This window comes from Aedes albopictus, chromosome 3 (assembly GCF_035046485.1).
Source record: "Aedes albopictus strain Foshan chromosome 3, AalbF5, whole genome shotgun sequence".
NCBI lineage: Eukaryota > Metazoa > Arthropoda > Insecta > Diptera > Culicidae > Aedes > Aedes albopictus.
The window spans coordinates 213,499,502-213,515,005 of NC_085138.1; the positions used below are offsets into that span (position 1 = coordinate 213,499,502).

The 15,504-nt window shown below is 50.7% G+C and overlaps 1 protein-coding gene across 1 annotated transcript; it reads right to left on the minus strand.

Moving 5' to 3' along the window:
* Nucleotides 1-8,724: 8,724 nt before the first annotated feature.
* Nucleotides 8,725-15,203, minus strand: LOC109406802 (uncharacterized). Its single transcript, XM_062861191.1, has 4 exons — nucleotides 14,524-15,203; nucleotides 14,295-14,460; nucleotides 14,153-14,234; nucleotides 8,725-14,095 (listed from the first exon to the last, which is right to left on the minus strand). The coding sequence occupies exon 4, from the start codon at nucleotides 13,310-13,312 to the stop codon at nucleotides 11,141-11,143; it is 2,172 nt and encodes a 723-aa protein (XP_062717175.1). The 5' UTR covers nucleotides 13,313-14,095; nucleotides 14,153-14,234; nucleotides 14,295-14,460; nucleotides 14,524-15,203; the 3' UTR covers nucleotides 8,725-11,140.
* Nucleotides 15,204-15,504: the final 301 nt, after the last annotated feature.

Here is a 15,504-nt window from a genome sequence, read left to right on the forward strand (position 1 = left end):
GCCTTTGAGCCACACAATACGGATCCTTTGCGTTGATTACAAGTAAAAGTACGTTGAAATATTAGAGTGGAACAAAGTGTACTTGTGAAATTAACACAAGCTGTGGCTGCTGGGCTCGATTTCCGAGTGATTTAATTGAATGAGAACTTCTCCCCGGTCCCGCTGTCGCCGAAGTTCAAGTGAAGTTCACTTTTGGTACGGTTAATATTTATCCGAACTTTGAGTAGTAAGTTCAAAACAAGTTCGGAACGGATGATTTCAAGTTGTTGGAATATGTCCAAATGAACTATATTTGAATTTTAAAGGCACGCAAAAGTTCAACATGAGTTCGGTTAATATTTGATTGAACTCTGTTTTAAAGTTCAACATAAGTTCTTTTTGAACCTTTTTTCGACTTTGATATCGTTTTGAAGAGAAGTCAAAAGCTTGTACATGTACTTCCAAGTTCATAAACAATACATGAGTAACTTTTTGGAGAATTAAGTTCAACGAAACCGGAATTGAACCGAACTTGAACTTCTGAGTTCGTTCTTCAAGTGGAATCTGAACTTTTGGTTACTTGGGTTGTCCGGAGTTGTGTCCTCCCCGCATGTGGCAAGCATGCGGTCACGCATTGTGCGAAAACGCGGGCACACGAACAAAACGTGTTCCGCCGTTTCCTCTAAACCATTGCACACTGGGCATTCGGGAGAATCCGCATGCCCGAAACGGTGTAGATACTGTCGGAAGCAACCATGACCTGTAAGGACCTGTGTCAGGTGGAATGAAACTTCCCCATGGCGCCTATTAATCCAACTATCTACCCTCGGTATCAACCTATAGGTCCACCTTCCTTTGGTGGAACTGTCCCACGCGCGCTGCCATTTGACCATAGAGGCCATCCTGACAGTCCTGCGTATGCCTCTTGTGCCGCGCATTTCGAAGCACTCCATGTCCTCACTGATAAGAATGCTGATAGGCACCATACCAGTAATGACGCAGAGAGCGTCGTGTGACACGGTACGGTACGCGCTCGCAACCCTCAGGCACATAAGCCTGTAAGTACTTTCCAGCTTCCGTCGGTAGCATTTAGTACTTAGCGCGGTGCCCCACGCCGGGCCGCCATACCTAAGTATGGATGTAGCAACACTAGCCAGAAGCTTGCGCTTACTGGCGTACACCGCAGAGCTATTGGACATTGTGGAGTTTGTACGTCCAATGTACTTGACAGCTTGACTAATAATAGCCTTCCCGTACACATTGCCTACTCAGCAATATGCTAAACTACCACATCTCCTTTTCTTCAACGGAAAATGTTTAGTTAGTAATTTTTTTCAACATTGCTAGCCATGTTTTTATTATCTTAAATCCACTATTTAGATCATCTACGATCTTCTAAAAGATTCAATGTATTACCGTTGAAGAGGGATACTTAGAAATGCAATACCTGCGCCTACGATTTAGGCTAACTTCTTCATGGCATAACTCATGGGTAATTCCAAATCTCAGACAACTTTTATTTCAGAGTTCCCAGTTCACGGGCTTCGACGTTACCTTAACGCGCCTTCTAAGGCGACCATTGAGCTTCCCCAGGACCTAGCAGATCGAATCTGCTGTAACGGCTACTCCCTTCAATCTTTGTGTCTGGCCCGATCAGATACTATCCGTCGGGTTCAAACAAAAAAGTGCACATGCTTTCGCTGAACGCAACGGATCGAATCCGTCGCTCCAGCAGCTCCCTTTGATGGCGAGCTTTTTGCAACTACCGGACCCGGCAGTTCGAAACTGCCGCTTCGGTTGCTCCCATCTATGGTGAACAGACAGCCTGACCCGGCGAATCGTATTCGTCGCTAAGGCAAGCCCCCTTCTAAGGCGGACTTTTTCAAACAGCCTGACCCGATGGATCGAATCCATCGCTAAGGCAACTTCCCATCTAAGGCGAAGTTGTTTTTGTAACTGAACAGCCTGACCCAACAGATCGAATCTGTCGCTAAGGCAGTCCCCTTTCAAGGTGGACTTTTCGAACAGCCTGACCCGGTGGATCGAATCCACCGCTAAGGCGACAACCTGACCCGACGGATCGTATCCGCCGCTAAGGTAGCTCCCTCTTAGGTGAGCGTTTATTTAGCCGAGCCTAACGGATCGAATCAGTTGTTTCGGCAGGTTTCGGCGGTTTTGATGGACATTTCAATAGGTCATCCGTTCAATTTGCACCGTAGAGCTTGCTTCACAACGGCAGTCTTGCTAGGAGAGTTCCATCAGTGGGTTTTCGACTTCTGGCTCAGCGTGTACGATTAGTTCCGTTTTGCGGCAATGATTTGGTAAAACTGCAGCTCTTCGCAGAAACGATTTTTTTTGAAGGATTTGTTTTCACAATTGCCAGTGACGGCGGAGGTACTTCTTCAGAGGACCAGGCTGTGTTGCCGAGCTTCAATGATGATGCCTTTTCCATTGCACGCTGGTTCTTTCGTCGCCAATGTGGAGTTTGTACGTCCAATGTACTTGACAGCTTGACTAATAATAGCCTTCCCGTACACATTGCCTACTCAGCAATATGCTAAACTACCACAGACATCATCCGGGACAGTGCCGCAATAGCTGTGGAGGCTCTTTTACAGGCATAATCGACGTGGCTACCGAAGGTAAGCTTATCGTCGATCATCACGCCCAAGTGTTTGACGGAGCGCTTTGACAGGATAGTACAGTCTCCTACACTGATCTCCGTCTGCTGCTCCGACTTCAGGTTGTTAACAACCGTCACCTCTGTCTTGTGGTGAGCCAGCTCCAGTTTCCTGGACCGCATCCACGCCTCCACAACCTTGATCGAGTGGTTGGTAGTCAACTTTACCTCCTCGATCGTTTCACCGTAGACTTCGAGCGTAATGTCGTCGGCAAATCCGACAATCACCACTCCCACTGGATACTCTAACCTCAACACCTCGTCGTACATGACATTCCATAACACCGGACCCAGGATGGAACCTTGCGGGACTCCTGAGGTTATGTGAAAGCACTTCCGACCCACCTCCGTGTCGTAGACTAGTACACGATTCTGAAAGTAACTTCCGAGAATCTTGTACAGGTACTCCGGTATCCCCAGACGCAAGAGCGCATCGGCAATAGCAGACCAGCTAGCGCTATTAAACGCATTCCTTACATCCAGAGTCACTACCGCGCAAAAGCGAATTCCCCTCCTCTTAGGCTCGAGTGCTTTCTCGGCGGTTTTTGTAACCGACAAGATAGCGTCTACGGTGGACCTCCCCTTCCGGAAGCCGTACTGGTTACTCCAAAGACCATTTTCGCCCTCGGTGAACCGCAACATTCTATTGAGGATGATCTTTTCGAGCACCTTCCCCGCCGTGTCAATCAAGCATATTGGTCTATATGCCGACGGGTCTCCGGGTGGTTTCCCCGCCTTTGGCAATAGTACCAGGCTCTGCCTCTTCCAAGCTTCTGGGAAAACTCCCTCGTCCAGGCATTTCTGCATAGCAGACCTGAACATCTCGGGAGCCTTTGCAATAGCTACTTTTAAGGCCAGGTTCGGAACTCCGTCCGGACCAGGGGCCTTACCTACGCTAAGGGACTTAGCTATCCCCGCAAGTTCCACATCGGTGACCCTCTCCTCATCGCCAGCCCCAGTCCCCGGCTGTCCTACGAAAGGAGGCCAAGGACTAGGATCATGACGCGGAAAAAGTCCTCCAATGATCCCCTCCAACATCTCTGGAGATTGCTCTGTAGGAGCCATCACACCTCTCGTCTTGGCCATAACGATCCTGTGGGCGTCACCCCACGGGTTCGTATTGCCACTTTGACAGAGACCCTCAAAGCAGGCCTTTTTGCTTGCTCTTATCTCGGTCTTAAGCGCGGCTTTTGCAGCGGCGAACACCACCCGCCGTTCGTTTCGCTCTTCCTCTGATCGTGCTCGCTGCATCCGCCGCCTAGCCCGTAGGCAGGCGCGGCGCAGGTCCGCAATCGCGTCGGTCCACCAGTAAGCCGGTGGCCTCCCATTTCTAGGGTGGACTCTCCTAGGCATGGTCGCATCACACGCACGTGAGAGCACCGCTACCAGCTCGTCGCCGTCTAAACCGATTAAGTTTCGCTCACGGCGGAGCGCCTCCCTAAATACCCCTTCGTCGAAGTATGATGTCTTCCACCTGCGAGGGCTTGGCCTTGGCCTAGCCGCCTCTTCTTCTATCCGCTGTCTGCTGTTATTGTAGTCGATACTGTAGCGAACCGCCAGGTGGTCGCTGTGAGTGTAGCCATCATCTACTCTCCAGTTAGAACTACTTGTTAGGCCAGGACTACAAAAGGTCACGTCAATAATTGACTCCGCTCCGTTTCGACTAAAGGTACTCTTGGTACCGACATTAGCCAAGTCGACATCTAAGATGGCCAGTGTTTCTAGCAGGATCTGACCCCGCTGGTTCGTGAAACGGCTTCCCCATTCCACGGCCCAGGCATTAAAGTCGCCCGCTATTACCACCGGCCTTCGCCCTGTTAGGACGGTCGTTAAGCGGTCCAGCATTTGCGTGAACTGCTCGATCGGCCACCGCGGAGGCGCATAACAGCTACAGAAGAAGACCCCGTTTACTTTGGCGACCACGAAGCCCTCATAGGTAGTAGACACCAACTCCTGAACGGGGTATTTACCCGTCGTCCATATCGCCGCCATTTTTCTGGTCCCATCCGCGACCCAGTTGCCGTTGCCGGCGGGTACTCGGTATGGGTCCGATATGATGGCGATATCCGTCTCTCACTCAGAAACTGCCTGACAAAGCAGTTGCTGAGCCGCATCACAGTGGTTCAGGTTCAGCTGCGTTACCTGCACTGTGATTTGTTGTTCACTGCGGCTTTCTTAAAGGCCGGGCACCCTGGACCACCCATCGCATGTCTGTTTTTCGAGGTTTTCCCGGTACAGATCATGCAGATGGGCGGACTCGTGCAGCTTTGGGCCTTATGACCTTCAGCGCCGCATCGCCTACACCGCTCGCAAGCGGGGGGGTGCGTCAGGCCCCAGGACATCCGTCCCTGCTGCCGCAATGTGTGTGTGTGTGTGTGTGTGTGTGTGTGTGTGTGTGTGTGTGTGTGTGTGTGTGTGTGTGTGTGTGTGTGTGTGTGTGTGTGTGTGTGTGTGTGTGTGTGTGTGTGTGTGTGTGTGTGTGTGTGTGTGTGTGTGTGTGTGTGTGTGTGTGTGTGTGTGTGTGTGTGTGTGTGTGTGTGTGTGTGTGTGTGTGTGTGTGTGTGTGTGTGTGTGTGTGTGTGTGTGTGTGTGTGTGTGTGTGTGTGTGTGTGTGTGTGTGTGTGTGTGTGTGTGTGTGTTTTGCTCCCAAACTCTCTCAGCAGAGAAAATCGATTGGAAAAACTCTGCTCCCCCTAGATGCCTCGATCCCCCTGGTACCACAGATGCGACTGCGTGGGGGGGGGGGCGGGTTTTGATTTCAATGCGCTCATGCGGTCTTCTGTAACAGTGCTCTCACACTTTATGTCGTTTCTAAACAATGCTTCTCGTCTGTGCACTTCCTATTCAAGCGATCCCAGCTTGCTGGTCGCTGCTCTACTTCCTCTGCAACTCCGTCATCATCTTTGTGACTGCTCTGCTGATCTGATTCCACGTCTCTTCAGTTCGGCACATCTCGTCGACGACGTTGTCAAAGCTTAATGCCGGCATCGATCTTCTTACCGCCTCAAATCTGGGGCAGATAAACACCACGTGCTCTGGTGTCTCCTCCACGTTCTCGCACTCCAGGCAGAAGGGCGAAGCGGCATGGCCAAACCGATGTAGGTACTGCTTGAAGCAGCCGTGACCAGACAAAAACTGGGTTAGGTGAAAGTTGACTTCTCCATGCTTCCTGTTCATCCAAGTCGACACATTAGGGATGAGCCGATGGGTCCATCTTCTTTTCTCCGTGGAATTCCTGTTGCCACTTTGTCATTGAGGCCGTTCGCATCAACGTTCACACTTGGCTGGTCCTCCTCCACTTATAGCACTCGATGTCCTCCTCCAAGGTGATGCAAATCGGAATCATCCCTGCAATCACACGAACTGCCTCCGACAATATTGTTTTATACGCGCTCGCTACTCGTATGGCCATGAGCTGGAATGCGCTGTTTAGATTCCCCCGATTTCGCTTGGTTTTTAGCGCCGAACCCCAGGCTTAATCCTCGGCAGTGTGTTGATCGCCTTCACCGCCTTTTCACTGGCGTAGTCGACGTGGCTGTTAAAGTTTAGCCGATCGTCGATCATCACACTCGACAGTGCGTTGATCACCTTCGCCGCCTTTTCACTGGCGTAGTCGACGTGGCTGTTAAAGTTTAGCCGATCGTCGATCATCACACCCAGGTGCTTCAGTTCTCACTTCGACGCCACTGTGTGTTCTCCGACGGAGATTTCCACTCGCTGCACTGCCTTGTAGTTGCTCACCAATAGCACCTCCGTTTTGTGGTGGGCTATCTTCAACTTGACTCCATTCATCCAGTTTTCGATGATACCGATCGATTCTGAGGCCAACATTTCTACCTCCTCCGGTGTCTTGCCTGTTACTGATCAGACGATATCGTCCGCAAAGCCCACGAGCACGACGCCTGTGGGTAGCTGTAGCGTAAGCACTGCGTTGTAGATAGCGTTCCACAGCGTTGGCCCGAGGATGGAGCCTTGTGGAACTCCCGCCGTCACCTTCATCCTCCTCTGCCAGCTTCAGTGGTGTACAACACCAAGACTCTGTTCTGGAAGTAGCTTTTCATGATCCGACACAGGTAATCTGGAACCCGCATTCTGTGCAGTGCTACGGCAATAGCCTCCCAGCTGGCGCTATTGAACGCGTTCTTACAAAAATTGGGATAACGGCGCAGTACCGGTTTCCTCTCCTCTTCTGTTTGGACTTTTCCTTCCGGAATCCAAACTGCATATGTGACAGTCTATGCTCTCCTTCTGTGAATGGCACCACTTTGTTAAGGATGACCTTCTCCAGCAGCTTCCCAAGTGTGTCCAGCAGACATATCGGCCTATACGATGCTGGATCCCGCGGCGGTTTTCCTGGCTTTGGCAGTAAAACCAGTGTCTGTACCTTCCATATGTCTGGGAAGTGACCTTCTTCCAAACATGTCTGCATCACCGTCCTAAACATATCAGGGTAAGCTAGGACCGTCGTTTTCAACGCCACATTGGGGATCCCGTTCGGACCCGGCGCTTTGCTCGCTTTCAGTTTCTTCGCCACTGCTTCTAGCTCGACATTGGAGACCTTCCGCACTACCTTTGTCTTCCTCACCATACGGTGTTGGTAGTCACGTCGTTTGGTCGTGCTTCGGAAAGAGACCCTCCACGATTACCTTCAGCTTGTCTGGACACATTTCAGCTGGCGTCACTGGACCTTTGATCTTCGCCATCACGACTTGGTACGCATCACCCCAAGGGTTTGTGTCGGTATCTCGGCATAGCTCCTTGTGACAGTTCGACTTGCTCACGATTATCTCCTTTTTAAATGCGGCTCTGGCCTCATGGAACGCCAACTTCCGCTCCTCCCTATGCTGAAGGTTTCTTGCCCTCTGATAGCGTCTTCTGGCTTTCAGACAGGCAGCACGGAGGGTGCCGAGTGTCTCATTCCACCAATGCGTAGGACGTCGTCTGTACCTTGGCTCCCGTTTCCGTGGCATTGTAGTGTCGCATGCCCTTGTAATCGCTCTTGTTAGCTCTACCACATCTAGGCCTGGGGTGTCGCTGTCCATACGGAGTGCCTCGACGAAGAGGTCCTTGTCATAGGCCTTCGTCTTCCACTTTCGTGCGCATGTTCTGTTTCTCTGCATGGCCGTAGGGTTCCGTTGGCCAACGCTGTAGCAGATCGCCTGATGATCACTGTGGGTGTGCTCTTTGCTTACTTTCCAGTTCATGTTGCTCGCTAGCGATAGACTGTAGAAGGTAATGTCGATGATCGACTCCCGCCCGTCTTTCCTGAATGTGCTTACGGTGCCAACGTTGCACAGTTGGACCTCCAACCTCGCTAGTGTGTGTGTGTGTGTGTGTGTGTGTGTGTGTGTGTGTGTGTGTGTGTGTGTGTGTGTGTGTGTGTGTGTGTGTGTGTGTGTGTGTGTTTTTTTTTTTTTTTTATTCTAGGAGTCCAAAAATCTTCTAAAGACGCTGTGTGGGATTCGAATGTGCGCCTACCCACTAAAAACACTCTCCTAGTTCACCTCCACCTTAAATTCCCCTCCGGTACCACCATGCAGTATTTCTTCGGAGGGGAGGCGTTATGTGCCTTGTGCACCATCACCAATTCGTTATTCTAGTCTTCGTACTGAGCCGTTTGGCTCCCGTGTAATTTGTTATTCTATTTTGATTAAACAGTCGCCATTTAGCGACCTTCTACTGTGTTAGCCACATTTACCATGCCACATGCCGAGCCATTTAGCTCCAGTTAGTAATGTGTTAGTACTAATTTGTTCGCCATTTAGCGATTGATTACGGTTACTAACACTCCTCATGCAGTTCTCTACTCCGCTGATAAAACAGGTCTTCTGGAAGCGACCATGTAGCCTTTAGCACTCTCGCATACTACTCGGATAGTCCCCGGCGGTGAATCTATCCTACTCCGACGAAGAGTTCCCCGACAGTGGAAGATCTGTGTGTGTGTGTGTGTGTGTGTGTGTGTGTGTGTGTGTGTGTGTGTGTGTGTGTGTGTGTGTGTGTGTGTGTGTGTGTGTGTGTGTGTGTGTGTGTGTGTGTGTGTGTGTGTGTGTGTGTGTGTGTGTGTGTGTGTGTGTGTGTGTGTGTGTGTGTGTGTGTGTGTGTGTGTGTGTGTGTGTGTGTGTGTGTGTGTGTGTGTGTGTGTGTGTGTGTGTGTTTTTTTTTATTCTAGGAGTCCAAAAATCTTCTAAAGACGCTGTGTGGGATTCGAATGTGCGCCTACCCACTAAAAACACTCTCCTAGTTCACCTCCACCTTAAATTCCCCTCCGGTACCACCATGCAGTATTTCTTCGGAGGGGAGGCGTTATGTGCCTTGTGCACCATCACCAATTTGTTATTCTACGCTTTGTTTTTATAGTTTCCTAAGCTCTTTCGCTACCTTCATGCTGAGCCATTTAGCTCTTGCTATTAAGTTGTTTAATTTCTAGCGTTTCACCAATCAGCATGTTGCACGTCGTGCTGAGCCATTTAGCTCATGTTAGTGAATTTGTTTAATTTCCTATTTTTGTCGCCATTCAGCGACACTTCAACTCCAGTCAGTGCTCAGTACAATTTGTTAATTTGTTAATTTGCAATTTGTTAATCTGTTACGTTTAAGTTTGTTTGTATAAGAGAATATGTAGCTGAAATCAACATAGCATTTAAGCAAACGAAATGAACACACAAGCTTTGAAAATTCTTGTACCGCGAACCGCAGCTCGAGAACCCCTGCAATCATATTTCGTTCTAAGTTCCATCGATCAGCAAGACAGCAGTAGCATCACGCAATCAGTCGCTGACGTTTGCGAGAAGTAGCTGATGGGATGTTCCTCGCCGTTGATCTCCTGCGTTAGCACTGCTCCGATTGCTGTGTCGCTAGCATCGCACGCTATTGCGAATGGTTTGCTGTAGTCCGGCATCGCCAGTACCGGTGCCGAAACCAGAGCTGCTTTTAGCTTGAGGAACGCTTCTTCAGCTATCGGATTCCAACGGAACTTGGTCTTGCCTGACGTCAAGTTTGTTAGCGGAGCTGCTAGCAGCGAGAAACCGGCGATGAAGCGTCGGTACCAGTTGCAAACACCGAGAAATCGCTGCACTTCTTTGCGATTCTTTGGATCATCTCGTCGTCTACTCGCCAACCTTGCTCGTCGATTACGTAGCCTAGGTACTTCATGCTCTTCCGGCAGAACTTGGACTTCTCCGATGAAATCGTGAGATTTGCTTGGCGTAGCCGGCGGGCTACTTCTTCGAGCAGAGCGATATGCTCTTCGAATGTCTCGGAACAGATGATGATGTCGTCCAGGTAATGGAATACCAGCGGTTCTAGATCGGTGAATAGGTGGGTCATAAGTCTCGCTAGGGCTTGACTTGCCGTACACAGCCCGAAAGGCACCACCTTGAATTGGAAGTGGCCTCTGGATGGAACGGTGAAGGCTGTCAGTTGTCTCGAACCTGGATGAAGTGGTAGCTGCCAGAAGGCATCCTTGAGATCGATCGAAGAAATGTATTTGCTGCTTCGGAGGTTGTTGGTGATCGCTGCAATCTGGGGTATCGGATAGCCCTCGTTCACCATGATGGAGTTGAGGTGACGCGCGTCCAGACAGACGCGATACTGCCCAGTCTTCTTCTTGACGGCGACCAGCGGATTGTTCCATGGCGAGAACTGCGCCTCCTCAATGACGTCCAGCGCTATCATCCGGTCGATCTCCTTGTTGACCTCCTGTAGAACATACGGCGACATAGGGTAATGCCGTTGTTTACGGCCCAGCCAACCAGTGATCGTATAAGATGTTGAATAAGATGTTAAAGTGGAGGCGATATACGTACATTTTACATGTACCTAAATGCGGGCATGCACGCATATGGCCTCCACTTTATCATCTTATGCAACATCTTATACGATTACTGGTTGTCTGGGGGGGCGGTGCATTCCCCACATCGATTCGATGCTCGTACAGCTTCGTGCGTCCTAGTCTTCCCTCTACCGCTTTCGGAAATTTCTTGATCGCCTGCTCTAGTCGCCGTTGTTGTTCGGGGCTGAGCTGCTTCATCTCCTGGTCTTCGCTGATCTGGTCTTCCTGCTTCGCTTCCAGTGTGCAACACACCGCTTTGACGCCAAACTTTTCCCAGAAGTTCATTCCTAGGATGACGCAGTCTGGAATCGAAGGTACCAAAAGCACTGGAAGAACTTCGTGGCGGTTGTTGTACACTATTGGGAGATATACGAAATGCGAAATGTTGTGTCTTGTGCCGTCCGCCGTTTTTATTCCGCCGCTGACGGTTCCTTTCTGCAAACCGCAGTCTTCCGCCAGCTCGACTCTTTTTCCTCCTAGTAGGGAGCAGTTTGCTCCGCTATCCAGCAAAGCTGTTAACTCCTTTCCCAGCACTGATATGACGGCGTGCGGTCTATTGTCACTTCCGGGGTTGATAATGATCGAGTTGAGGTTTTGAAATTCCGGGATGTCGGAGGGGTCTCCGAGATTTTGCGGAGAGCTGCTCCCCTCTATTGCTGGTTCTCCGCTGGGTAGTTTAACGCGTCCGTGCGACACGTGAAGCAACTGCGCAACGAGTAGCCCTTCCGTCCACACCGGTAGCAGAAGAGAATGGCTTGCGGTTTCGGACAGTCCATGAATCTGTTGTCTTCCTCGTCGCAGTTCCAGCAGAGCATTGCTGGTCGTTGATCGTTCGGAGCTTCTTCCTGTTGTATATGGCGATCTTCCCGTTGCCTGACTGGTTCTGGCAACAGACGTTGACTTCTTCGGTTGTTGTCGCTCTGATCCGAACTTGGCATCCACTGTCGTAATTGCCATCCCTGTGCTCTTTGCGGCTGTTCTTGCTGCTGTTGTGGTGGCCGAGTCTGGAACGATGCGGCTAGTGGCCGTTGCTGCTGTGCCGGAGCTTGCGCTTCTCTTGTGTACTGTCGCGCTGCTCGCAGAACATCAGCTTCTGTTCGGTTGTACCTGTCCGTCGACCTGGACTGTTTCTCGTCGCGTGCGGCCAAGATTGGCCTCGCAGATTTCCGCTCCAGGTTCATCTTCAGCGCGTTGACTTGCTCAGCCAGTTCGTCGATTGTGTGCTGCCAATCTTCTTCTGGTCCTTCCTCTACCGCTTCGTGCTCATAAGCGCCTTCTACTTCCACGGCGTGAACCCTGTTGAACCGCTGTGGCTGTTGATGATGCTGAACCGCTGGTGGTCTGCTGGTTACTACTGGCGTAGCAAAGTTCGGTTCCAGAAGCGCGCTGTGCGGAATCGGAATCCTGCGCTGTCTGTTCAGAAGCATTCTCGTCTCGTCGTATCCGGTGCAGACTTCCACCATTTCTTCCAGTGAACGAGGCCTCGCTGCTGTGACGATGGCTGCGTAGTTCTCGTTCATGTTCTTCTTTATCAGGAAGAACTTCTCGTCGTCTGGTATGGGTGGATCGACGAAGCGAAAAAGCGCTGAAATGTCGCGATAGAATTTCGCGAAGGATTCCTCTCTTCCTTGGAATCGGAAGCTAGCTTCCAGACGAAGAATTTGGGAGTAGCCGCTGGGCAGGAATTCTCTTCGAATCTCTCGCTTGAATTGGTCCCAGGTTCGCAACAAGTTTTGCGAGGTTGCTCGTGAGTACCAGTCGATGGCGTCCTCCTGTAGTAGGTGTTTGATGGAGCTCAGGAGTGTGGCGTCACTCATGCCTTCTGACCTTGCGAACGTTTCTACGCGATCTAGGAACACGTTGAGTGATGTCGTGTTCTTTTCGCCGCGGAACTTGAATGGCCAGTTGTGAACGGCCTTCTGTATTCGGCGATCGTCCGCTCGTTCCGGTGCTGGCCGCTCTCGACGGATCAACCGCTCCAGGTTGTCTCGCATTCTGTAGTACTCCTCACGCATGTGTTGTTTTCTCTCCTGCATCTCCCTGATTCTTGCTTGTAACTCGCGGTTATCCCGCGATTGTTGTTCCCTGGTCGACGGGTTCCATGTTTCCCGCTCTCTAGGCAGGTAGGGAGGGGGAGGTGAGCTGTTTCGGTGCCTCGTATCTGCTGGTTCTGCTTCTTCGCTGTCTCGCGTTTGGAACGAACTCGAAAACAACAATCCTCTGCCTTGCCCACCCGATAATGACGTCACGAGCGGTGGCTGCACTACTGATGGTGGTGTGGTGTCTTGTCTTGAAATGCTTTCCACTGGCATCGTGGTTTCTCCTCCGACTGTTCCTTCATCTCCGCCGTTGTACCTTCTTATGGCTCCAGTCGAAGTTGCTTGAGTCTCAACACTCTCATTTCGCGGTACACTATTCACTACACTTGTTCCGTTCACCTTGTTTAGAAGCACGTCGACATGCACCGTTAGCATTGCATGCGTATCCCGCGATTCACTTGGCGGACGAATCAACTGTAGACGGTCGCGGTAATGATGAAGACGTGTCCGAATTTGGTGTAAGGTTACACTGTCAGCTGTACGAATGGCTGCTTCGCAGCTGATGTGAAGCTGATGAACTTGCGCTTCGCAAAGTTCTAAGTTGGATTGGGGACTCATGACGTGTTCTGAGCTAGTGGGCTTGTTGTCTTTCAAGCTCTCTTCTTGGACGAGAGCCTTAAGGCGAAGAACTTTTCCTCTATGGGTAGTCGGACCTAAGTTGACTACGTGGCGCAAAGCCAACTCGTAGGTCACCTCTTCGTCAGTCAAATGGGTAAAGTCCATTTAACTTTCGAACTTACTGCGTAAGGGTTAAAATTGTATCGATTATCGTAGGCCAGATCATCGAAATTGCACAAAACCAAATATCATCAAACCAAACAAAAAATCGCTAAACGGTAGTATCTATATGTGGATTTTCAGTTGGGCGCCAATGTTGCAAGGTTCCTGCTAAGGGGGGAAGTGGAAGCCCTCAACAGTCCCGAAAATCTCAGGGAATGCCACAAAACTGAAGATAAAGTCCACAAAGCAAATAGGTTTTATAAACTACATTTATTCTTAATTTCTCCTGCCTGTCATCCTGCCTCCTCTTCCTATGCTTCTTTGCCTTTCTCTCTTACTCTATTTTTGGTTCTTCATTTTATTTACTCACGCGCGCGCAATCTACTTGGGTGCACCCATACTGCCGGTTGAACCGCCGCCTTGCTCGAGACCGCCCTGGCTTACACCGATGTCGTGGCGCATCTCGTCCCGCAACACCGCAAGCCTTCCTTGCTCTCGGCGGTTGATGCGGTCCACCTAAATCTTTCCAGGCTGCTACCAATCCACGCCGCCGGGCGCCCGCTTAATCGCCTGGTGCGGCTCTCCTCCAAATGCCCGCGACCCGGTCAGCGAAAGGTTATCGCTCGTCTTGGCTGTTAGTGCTCCGCCCGATAATAACACCTATCTCGCTTTGCCGACGCTGAATTCAGCCAGCTCCGTCGCATTAGTCTACGCTACGACCCCTCGCTCGTCCTCTGGTATTCGCTCGATTTCAGCGGATTACTGAAACGGTAGAAAAAGAAAGCCCTGTGGCGCACGGCCAATTAGCCTCGACAAATGACTGAAGAATAGTGGCTGACATACTTCCTAGGAAGGCTTTCTGTTTCGCCACAGACGTGTTGGTCCGTAGAGGTGGTCTGACTCGGGTCTCGCGATGGTCTGGTTGCTGCGTAATTGGAATAATCATGATAATTATCGTCATTCTCTGGGTCAACGTTTTCCTTACCGTAGTGCAAGCTTTGGAGTTTGCGAACCACTGGCTTCAACGCTTCGGACGAGTATCTTCCCGGTTTTCTGGAGTAGCTGGCCCACGCCGATGTGACGCCGCGTGGCTTTCGCTGCCGATTTACAAAATGGCGATTCACCGTGCTCTAGCCAATGTGATGTCCTTCCTGGTGGGTCAAATAACGAATCAAATCAGCATCAAATCATGCCATGGGCACTGGCTGTCTTACCGTCGGGGTTCAGCGCGAGTGTCGCGCTTGACACCTGAAAATTTATCCGCGCACTATTTGATTTTTTCCTCCGCGACTAGCACTAATCAATATGGCCGGATTTGCTCCCAGTTTGCCACCCAGAAAATGCACTAACTTGAAAAAACTCGCGATAACGGTTTCCCGTGCGTGTGGTTGCCTTGGAGGACGGGCTCCAACTGAACTCCTTCTCAAAATCAGTTTCCCGATTGCTCTGCAGACGGGTTTATCGAGAGTGAGAGATTTTCTGCTCTCTCCTGATAGCCAGACTGGGGAGGCGCTCGGTCATAATCAGGTTCGCTAACTCTTTCACACCTCCAGGCTAGTCGTGTTGGTTTGCAAACCGAAGCTGGTGAGGATGTTGATCTCGGCGGCGTCGTTCTCTCACCGCACTCCGACTTTTCGTAGTCTCTCGATGCTCTGCCTCGCTCCGCTTCGCCAAAATGCAGCGCTTGTGTGTGTGCATTTGATTTTTCTAAACTGATTGCGTGATGCTACTGCTGTCGTGCTGATCGATGGAACTTAGAACGAAATATGATTGCAGGGGTTCTCGAGCTGCGGTTCGCGGTACAAGAATTTTCAAAGCTTGTGTGTTCATTTCGTTTGCTTAAATGCTATGTTGATTTCAGCTACATATTCTCTTATACAAACAAACTTAAACGTAACAAATCTTCTACGTGTTTTCGCCATGAAGCGACTTACTTCGGCTCCTGTTAGTCCAAAACTAACAGTTCACCACGGTCGCTCGCTACTCGGATAGCCCCCGGCGGTGGACCCATCCTTCTCCGACGAAGAGTTCCCCGGCGATGGAAGTTCTTCCGAACCGATCTTCCCGGGTCGGCGTCAAGGTCAGTCCTGAGATTCCGGTTGGAGACTGGCTTCCGGTTCAAAGGCGCCCCAACGACCGTTCTCCGGTGCTTTTCACGGCCTACTCTATCTAGTCCCCGGCGGTGGACCTAGCCT